The sequence below is a fragment of the Rhinolophus ferrumequinum genome, chromosome 9, assembly GCF_004115265.2.
Source record: "Rhinolophus ferrumequinum isolate MPI-CBG mRhiFer1 chromosome 9, mRhiFer1_v1.p, whole genome shotgun sequence".
Classification (NCBI taxonomy): Eukaryota; Metazoa; Chordata; class Mammalia; order Chiroptera; family Rhinolophidae; genus Rhinolophus; species Rhinolophus ferrumequinum.
The window spans coordinates 2,114,072-2,123,416 of record NC_046292.1 but is presented as its reverse complement, the minus strand read 5'-3'; the positions used below and the strand labels follow the sequence as shown (position 1 = coordinate 2,123,416).

Sequence of the window (9,345 nt, the reverse complement as noted above, 5' to 3'; positions counted from 1 at the left end):
GGCGGTAACCGCCCGGCCCGCCTCCTCACCTCCACCCGCACCCCAGCCAGTGGGAACCGGGAAACAGTCTCGTTTCTAACAGGTTAGGGTTAGAGAGACGCGCGGCGTGGTCTGGTCTCGCTAGATTCGGTGCATGCAGAGGGCCCGGTCTGGAGTGGCACCGCACAGCAGGCCCTGAATAAACACCGCTCACTTCGTAAGAGTACTTTTGAACTTCTGTGGCGAGAGCCATGTATTCCGTACTTTGATGACTGAGATCCCTTCTTTGGTCCCAGTAACACTTTAGGAAATTGTCTTCCTGAAGGTGATTTTCTTTGTGCCAGTTGTCATTTCAGAGACAACCGTGGTAACAGTGTGCCATCGCACAGGGTCGAAACAGTCCTGGAAAATAGGGTGTCACGTGCCCCCCATTACATGGAGAATAGGGTGTCATGTGCCCCCATTACATGGAGAATAGGGTGTCACGTGCCCCCCATTACATGGAGAATAGGATGTAATGTCTCCCCCATTACATGGAGAATTGGGTGCCACGTGTACCCCCATTACATGGAGAATAGGGTGTCACGTGCCCCCCATTACATGGAGAATAGGGTGTCACGTGCCCCCCATTACATGGAGAATAGGGTGTCACGTGCCCCCCATTACATGGAGAATAGGGTGTCACGTGCCCCCCATTACATGGAGAATAGGGTGTCACGTGCCCCCCATTACATGGAGAATAGGGTGTCACGTGCCCCCCATTACATGGAGAATAGGATGTCACGTGTCCCCCCCATTACATGGAGAATAGGGTGTCACGTGCCCCCCATTACATGGAGAATAGGGTGTCACGTGCCCCCCATTATATGGCGAATAGGGTGTCACGTGTACCCCCATTACATGGAGAATAGGGTGTCACGTGCCCCCCCATTACAAGTTTCCGCCACACGGACTGGCTTGTTTGTAGTCATGGCCCCTTCACGCCTGGTGACTTCCTCAGTGCGTGGTTCTCAAGGCTCCCTGCGGCTGGACCATGAGAACCCCCTGGCATCTCCGGCCAGGCCCTGCCCAGTCCCTGGACGCCCAGACCCAGGCTGGGCGCTACTAGCAGGCACACCACCAGCTCTTCAGCTTTCTCAGGACCTTCAAGGTTGGTAAGTGCTCAGGAAGGACTCTGGCTCCCTTGACTTTCAACTAGAATATTTCAAGTTACAGTCAGTGCCGTGGATGTGTCACTTTTGGGGTGCAAGTCTTGTTCCAGCCATGTCAGGTGTTTTGAGTGTCACCTGCCTTGTACCTGTTTTAGAAACAGTCTAATGGGTGGGTGTCCCTTCAGGTTAGATGATTGTACCATGTTGCCTGAAGTGGTGGAAGAAATGTCTTTAGTTCTGGTCAGTACAGTGACGGTTACTTCCCAATCCCTGGGAGCTGGGGAGTTTCCCGTGTCCTTGGAGAGGTGGCTGGGACGGGAGACAGCCAGTGACTCCTTGGGGACCAGCCCCGGAGGCCCGTGGCCTCTCCGCCTCCCCACCAGAGGGGCAGTGTCTTGGGCTTTGGTAGAGGTCTCGGTTTTTGCTCTAAATCTGTGCAGACACACTCTGTGTCCAGGGAAAGAGCCTCCCGCAGTCAGAGAGCAGCTGCTCGGGGCCTTTTGGGTGGCTGCTGCTGCAGAGTGATCCTGGTGGAGCCGGGCGGCTGTGGACCTGCAATATGAAGCAGTTGAGACCCCTGTGGTCAGGACGGAAACGCCGTGAGCCCCAATGGGCTTGCACCCGCGAGCTGCCTGAGATCTGATAGCCTAGTCACAAGTACCCGTTACCGAGAGAGATGTGACATTACCTTAGCAGGGAGACTTTGGGACCCAAGAGTGTTTCATTACTGGTGGGACAGCTTGTTTCAGGTGACATCAGAGCCAGGAGACAGGTTGGTGTTGCTTCTGTTTTGAACTTGGGCCTGGAGAGTGAGGGGTTCTGCCCTGATCGCAGTCTCCTTTGCAGGGCGCCTCGGAAGGATGCGAGTCAGGAATCGGACCCGAGCCCACTTCCTGGCGCCCCCAGGGTTTGGCTTCTCCGTGTGGCAGGAGAGTGGGAGGCCGGTTCAGATGTTAGACTGTCGCGTGCACGAAGCAGGCTGCAGGTTTAGTGGGGCCTTTTTGGGCAGTTATAACAGTATTTCAAAACCAATTTTCTTGAAGAATCTGACTTTTGCAGAATGACATATGTAACATTCCTCCTAAACATAGGATAAAATATTGTAATATGTGATATTAAAACACCATTTTTAAATGCTTGCCTGAATGTAGACTTTCTCTTTGGGTGTCAGTGGCACAGGAACTGACTGTTTCCTCCAAGGGGCATGAGAACATTTCAGAAACAGGCCTGCTTCCTTTGCAGCAGTTTTGTGCGCTGGAGGCAGGTGGTGCCTTGCCTTGCCGAATGGCGGATGTGCCCTGAGCCCAGGTTATCTTTTTCCAGTTACACGTCATACCTATTGGAGATGCTTTTATATATTTGAAAATGATTGTATTTCTTGTAACCTACTTTTAAAAAAACTTTTGTAATAAAGCTCTTAAAATCCCCCTTGTGCCCCAAACACTAGCTTTACGGTGATCATTCCTCAAAGGGCTTTTTTAGGGTCTCTGATTCTACGCTGTATGTGGTGGTAGACTCATTGAACAACCCGAGTCTGTTTCCCACCCAGTTCTGACATGTTGGAATGTTTGTGATTCAGATTTCTGTCGCTGTGATGGGATGGGGGCATATCTTGCTTAGTCCTCCACAGTGGGCCTGGAGGACGCATGACAGTTCTGTGGGGAGGGAAGTGTGAAGGGGTATGCGTGAGTGGGTCAGAAAGCTGAGGCTGGTCAGGGCCCACTGGGTACCTCCTGGCCCCACCTGGCACCTCCTAGCCCCGCCTGGTCTCTCCTGGCCCCGCCTGGCACCTCCTGGCCCCGCCTGGTACCTCCTGGTCCCAGCCTGGCACCTCCTGGCCCCGCCTGGCCTCTCCTGGCCCCGCCTGGTCTCTCCTGGCCCCGCCTGGCACCTCCTGGCCCCGCCTGGCACCTCCTGGCCCCGCCTGGCACCTCCTGGCCCCGCCTGGTACCTCCTGGTCCCAGCCTGGCACCTCCTGGCCCCGCCTGGCACCTCCTGGCCCCGCCCGGCCTCCCCTGGCCTGCTCACTGGCCGGTGGTGGCCCAGTGGCAGGCTCTCCTCCCACCCTACCCCCCCTCACCCCCCAGACCTGAGCGAGCAGCAGAGGAACCTGGCCTTGGATGGCCTTGGACTCCTCACCTAGGTCCCTGATACCTTGTTCTGCTTAGTTTCAGCCTGGTGGCTAAAAAGACTCGGCCTCCCTCGAGTCTGAATGGATTTCGAGAGTGCTGTTTGTGCTGTGACAGGTCCCCAGTTCCTGTCCTCAGTCCTGAAATCCAGGGCGGACATGAAGCCCATGTGGCCTCGAGCCCCCAGCCTGAGCTGAGCTGACAGGAGCTCCCTGCCATCTTCTCATTCCTAAGTTTTGTGAGGACCATGAGTGCGTGCGCCTCCACACACCTGGGAGGGACGCCACATGGACCTTTCTGAAGTCGCGCCCCGCTGAGTGGCATGGACCTAGAAGAGGGTGGCGGGCCTGCCCTCCAGGCTTGTGACGGCCAGGGCACGGCCAAGCGCAGGTCTGTGAGGTTAGCCAGCTTTGCTGGGACAGAGCCTCGTGTCGTGCCCAGGGTCCTGAGTCGGCACTGAGCACACAGCCCCGCAGTACAGGGAGAAGCTCCCTGTGGGCTCAGCACACGCACCGAACACAGGGGACAGACCCCAGGGGGCGGCCAGGCCAGCGTGAGCCTGCGGTCTCCCTCGCCTGTCAGGAGCTGCCTGTACGGGAGCTGTTGTCTTCTTAGCTGAGTTACTCATGAGACTGTCCTTGGAACATGTGCTTTATTATGTTACAAAAACGAAAATTCCCACCAAAACAGCTAAAAAAATAACACATTTCCCCAAGATGACATTACTCAAAAAAGTCAATAAAATCATTGGAATACATCCATTAACACTGCTGGAAGAAGCGTATGACATTAAAAACAGGAGTGGAGTATTTTTTCAAACCTTAAAGCATTAAAGTGCTTTAAACGACCGTTAACCGAGAAGTGGATGTTTGTGCGACCTGTTCTACGGGACAAGTTACAGTGCATCCCAGATCTGTGCATGTCACTTGTTGGGGACCTGGGCCACCAATCGGTAAGCCAGACCCGCACGAAATGATGGCTTGCCGGCCGCCCAGCCCAGCCCGAGGCTGGTAGTGGCACAGACTGCCTCAAAGGTTGGCTGGCTGCCCGTGTGGTGCACAGCCGAGGCCTGGTGCTGTGGGCAGTGACACGTGTCTGGCTCAGCAGGCGCGTCCTAAGGCCCACCAAGAGCTCCTCTCCCCCCGCTGCACCCCTGGGGGACTTTACAGCGTAAAGCACGCGCATTTGTATCCGTTCGAGTTTTGTAGGATGAGAGCTTCAAACCCAGAGGATGGTTGCTTCTGTCCATTTGCATTTGCTCGTCCTGACCAAGTTTCTGCTCATTTATTGTCACAATTTGTTCCCTATAATGGTGCTCCTCCCTCAGTGAAGGGACGCTGCTTTGTGTGTGTCTGTGGAGCCTGTGTGTGACTTGGGGCCCCTGGGCGGACCTCACCCTCCCACTAACCCTTTCCCGAGCACCAGGTGGGGGGGCCCCTGTGGCATTCCCTACCAGACACGGCTGATGGGGACGTGCCTAAGAAACAGCCACTTGAGACCCGGGAACTCAGCTGGGCTTATGGACCCCAGGCATTTGGCTTGCTGTCTCCCCAGTAGCCCTGAGTCTGTAGCTGTGACTGCAACTTTCGAGCGTGGTGTGTTCTGGGGAGATGGTAGACCCCCCGCCCCCCCAGGAGTAGAGCACCTCTGGCTAATTGGCAAAGCCTGGCGCCTGCTGGAATAAGCTGGTTCTGTCACCCCGCAGCTCTCAACTCTGGCTGCAGGTCGGAGCCTCCAGGGCGCTCTGACAACCCTGAAATGTGGTCCCCGGGAGTGCACAGGGAGGGGTACGGTGGGTATACTGTCCTAAACATAGGTACCTGCCCCCGTCAGCACAGAAGACTGAGGCTGGCAGTGTTTATGCTCATGACTTCCCGTGATGAAGTCCTGGTCTGGAGATGACCGTGCTGGCGCGTTTGGGGCAGAGGCGGCTCTTCCTCTGTTCGCTCCAGTCAGGAGAGCTTGGAGCTGCTAGAAGGCTCCCTCCCCTGCGGCTGCCCCAGAGCCATTTTAATACCAGCAGCAGCAGCACCACCACCACCCTGTTCCCCACGCCACCTTTCTAGAGTCTGGACATCTAACAAAGAGACGGGCGTCTGGATGCCCAGACTTCCTCGAATGTGGAGAGGGCTACTTGTGTGAGATCTGCCGCTACTCAAAACACACGGCCTGCAGCCCTCCCTAGCTTCCCAAACAGAAGCGTGGTTTATAGCGCCACCAACAAACCCAAAGGGTAATCAGGCCTCCCTGGTCTGGGGGCCTCCCGTCCTTCTGTGGTGACATTAGCGAGAGGAGCGCCCAGACTCGGAATACCCTGCGCGTGAGCAGGCAGACAGACCGGGAACCGGCCAGGTGGCCTGCGCCCTGGGCCGTGTCTCAGGTTGCACACTAGCCAAGTTGCCCTCTGTCCCACCCGCTTAGAGCCAGGGCTGTGTTTCTCACCCACCGCCCAGAGAACTGTGTGCCAAGCCCACCGGCTCCTGGGGGCGCCTCAGAAAGGACCAGCCCCTCCACGGCCCTCGGCGCCGTCTAGCGAGGACAGTGCGACCTCTCCCAGGAGAGCCCACCTCTGCGCCTGAGGAGTGGACCTTCTGCCCACTGCTCTCTCTGCCGGGAGGGGCTCTCCCCGTGACTTCTACCCCCAACTGGCAAGGGGACAGAGGGGCTTTGTTTCCACTGCGCAGCCCAACGCGGTGCCCTCCCCCAGCAGCCTCTCATGCTGGGCTCCGTCCCCATCCAGCCGCCCAGCGACAAGTGATGGGCCCCCACCTGGTGTGCCCCTCCGCTCTCTTTGCCCAGCTTGTTGCCACAGACGTGGGAAGCCCGCTATGTTGACCCCGGAAGGGAATGTTAAGAATGAATTAAAAAACAAACAAAAAAAGCTGACCCACCATGTAGAAAAGGATGTCTGTCATTTTATCAAATAGGGAGAACTTCCAGGAGTCTGAGAAGCGGGCCTGCCATGTCTGTGCTGACAGGGTCACCGAGAGGTGACTGCGGCCAGTGGCCACTGGCCAGGAGCTTCCTCGCCTCCCAGGAGGACCGTGTCCTCGGCAGTGCCCTCCCAGGCCTCCAAGTCCAGTGAAGGTCTGGTGTTGGTTTGGGGCAGGTATTGTAAGGCAGCTGCACTGGGGTTTGAACTAGTGGCCACGTGTGCGAGGGACAGACTGACCCTCAAGACCAAGCCTTGGACAGAAACAGTCTGGAGCATTTACCTGAAAATAAATGTGTTTTAGACACAATCACTGAGCCGCTCATTGCTGCCCAGATCCACGAGACTTCCAAGAATACTTTTTGGCAGTCCATCAGCAGAGAGGACGGTCTTTTTATTTCCAAGGATCTCGTCTGGGAGCAGCAGGATCCTGCAGGAAGACGAGACGGGGAGGAGCGAGGCCCGCTGGTTCTGACAACCGACGGCAGGGCCTCCGCACACCCTCAGCCCAGCTCCCGGAGTCCCCACCGGCCAGTCCCACTGTCCTCGGGCGTTTCGGGAGGCCGGTGAAGGCTGGACCTGGCCTTTTCGTGGGCAGAGTCCGAGATCCTGCCTCCTCGGGCAGTTTTTGACAAAAAGGAAGAGAAAAAGCCAGGCTTCTGGGGCTCCCGGCCGCAGACGCCCAGGCTCCGCTCTCCGCTCCCGCCGAGGCCCCGGCCGTGTGCGCCCTCCGGCCCCTCAGTTGGCCTCGCCCTCCGTGAACTCCTCCTTGATGGACTGTCTCCGGGACTTGCAGTCCGGGAGGTCGAAGCCGAAGTCCGCCCACTCGTCGGGCCCCGCGCCCCCCGCCCCGCCCGGGCCGCCGCGGTTGGGGATGGTGATGGTGTGACGCACGCGGAAGTGCACGGCCTCCATGACGCGCTGCCGCTGCAGCTCCCCCGAGCTGCCGATGGAGATGGTGGCGGCGTTGCTGCTGGAGCGAATCAGCTGCTGCGCCGCGCCGTAGTCGTGGCTCTGCTTCAGCTCCTGCAGGCCCCTCCAGATGGTCATCCGGTACTGGTCCGGGATCTTCAGCGCCCCGAGGTCCTGCAGGAGCGGCGCGCGCGTTAGAGGCGGAGCCGCGGGCCCTGCCCCGCCCCCGCCCCTCCCACTAGGGACCTCCCCCTGGGAGCCCACCCTGCTGATGCGGAGCGCCCCCAGGACCAGGAGGGAGGAGAGAGACCCCGTTGACCCTAAGGCCACGTTCTGTCCTGGAACTTAAGAGGGAGGCCAATGCCTAGAGGGAGGGCAGTGCTGGACCCACCCCTTGCAGACGGCCTGGCCACACCCCGTTCTTGGGCCTCAACAGAGGTGGCCGGAGAGCTGAGAAGTGACCTGTGGAGCCAGTGCCCTCCTGTGTGTAGGTGAGGTCACTGCTGGGTTGTCTGGGACCCCATCCACAGTCAGAGTGATAGATGGAGCCCCTCTACACCAGGCCCCGGAGGACCGCCTGCCTCCCAGTCTCCAGTCGGGGCTTCTCTTCTACCTGCCCCTTGGGACAAGAGCTGATCACAGCAAACCTATCCCCCTAACAAACACCAAGCACACGGCGAGGGTTAGCACTGAGTAAGCCAGCCGCCATCCCAGCTGCCGGTCACCGGGACATTTGTAGATGCTGACATGGCCACTCTCGGAGCCAGTGGCCCCAGTTTCCTCTGACAAAGCCGCATGTCTGGCCTGTGGCTCTGGGCCGGGGACCAGCCTGGATGGCTGGGGAGCAGGGCCTGCGCAGCGCTGCGGGGCCACTGAGCTGGAGCCCCTTTGGGGATCCATCCAGGCCACAGCTGTGTCTCCGGGGCTTGCAGCCAGCCTTCCCTTGTCTGACTGCGCGTGCGTGGCCCAGGGCAGCCCTCCAGCAGGTTCAGCCCTTCACAGGGTAGGAGAGGAGCTCTTGGCGGCATTCTTGTTTGACCCAAGGTCTGTGTGATGCCAGGATGCTTCCAGCCCCACACGCTGCAAACCCGGGGCCTTCGTGTTACGTGTCCCGCTTTTGGGCCTGCGTTTCTCCCTGTGTCAAGACCAGTTCCAAGGCCCTTTGGCCTTTGCCTTCGGCAATTCTTTGTGCCTTGGAAACAGCCTCTCCCTCCAAATCAACGGCAGCCTGGCCACTAGGTGCCAGCGATCCAGGCATGAGAGAAGACACTCAGGTCCACATGGCTGGTCCAGCTGCTGGAAGCCCAGGGGTGTGTCCTGCCCAGCCCACCCCCCGCATAGCTGGACTGGCCCAGACTCGAGTGGATTTCAGCACGGAAACCAGAGGTGAGGATACAGAGTGGACTTGTGAAGAAGGGCTTCCTAAATTTCACAGATTCCCCCCCAAACCTCGAGAACAGCAAGCGGAGTAACCACCCCAGAAAGATGTGACAGGGTGCCTCCCCACACACACTGGGTCTGCGGGTGTGGGGAGAGGGCTGGGGGCTGTTACCTCTATCGTTAGGTTCTGCAGATGATAAATATTCTGTAACCCTTGGGAGGTGAAATACTCGACACAGTTTGGACACCCCAATCCTGTTAAAAAACTGCGAAGAGAATTCGCGAAATAAAACAGCGTTAACTTCTAAGGACCAGCTGTGGGGCCTGGCTAGGCAGGCACTGCCTCCTAAAGGGTGACTCCTGGCTACCCGTGCCCACGTGGCCACAGCGTCATGGATGTGCTCTCCCAGGGCACACTCCAAAGAACCCCTGACTTTGGGGCTCCCCGCCCCCAGCACCTGTTGGATATCCCGTCAAGATTTTCTCTGCCTCTGTCAGTTCTCCAGATGGCAGAGCGGCCGAGACAGCGACAGGTGGGACAGCGTGTAGACACTGCCTCCGGGAGTGTCTGAACTGGGAGCCACCCTGGGGCCGAGGTTAGTGGGTTAGTGGCAGGGCCCGGCAGCGGCCCACTTACCTGACCAGGCTGGGGTCGGCGTGATAGGGAGGCGGGGGGCTGCAGTGGGACCCCGAGACCACGGACTGGGAGCTGTGGCTGCCGCTCATCTCGCCGTTGGCCGGCAGGGTGTGGCCGTGGTTGTTGAGTATCCCGGGGCCTGGCAAGAGGCAGGTCGCACTGTCAGGCAAGGTGCAGCCCTTCCCGAGGTCAGGAAGGGACAGGGCACCATCTGTGGCCCTGCCT

General features: G+C 58.6%; 1 protein-coding gene across 3 annotated transcripts in view; it reads right to left on the bottom strand.

Annotated features, from left to right (window-relative positions):
• Window positions 1-3,916: 3,916 nt before the first annotated feature.
• TP73 (tumor protein p73) overlaps window positions 3,917-9,345 on the bottom strand; it is a 48,777-nt gene continuing 43,348 nt past the window's right edge. For 2 of the 3 annotated variants that reach the window (XM_033115743.1, XM_033115745.1), the window contains 3 exons: window positions 9,121-9,259; window positions 8,656-8,749; window positions 6,930-7,277 (listed from right to left, as the gene is read on the bottom strand). In XM_033115743.1, the coding sequence (XP_032971634.1) occupies window positions 6,930-7,277; window positions 8,656-8,749; window positions 9,121-9,259 (581 nt within the window). Of the gene's footprint in view, window positions 7,278-8,655; window positions 8,750-9,120; window positions 9,260-9,345 lie in introns of all 3 variants that reach the window. The other variant, XM_033115744.1, reaches the window with a different exon arrangement.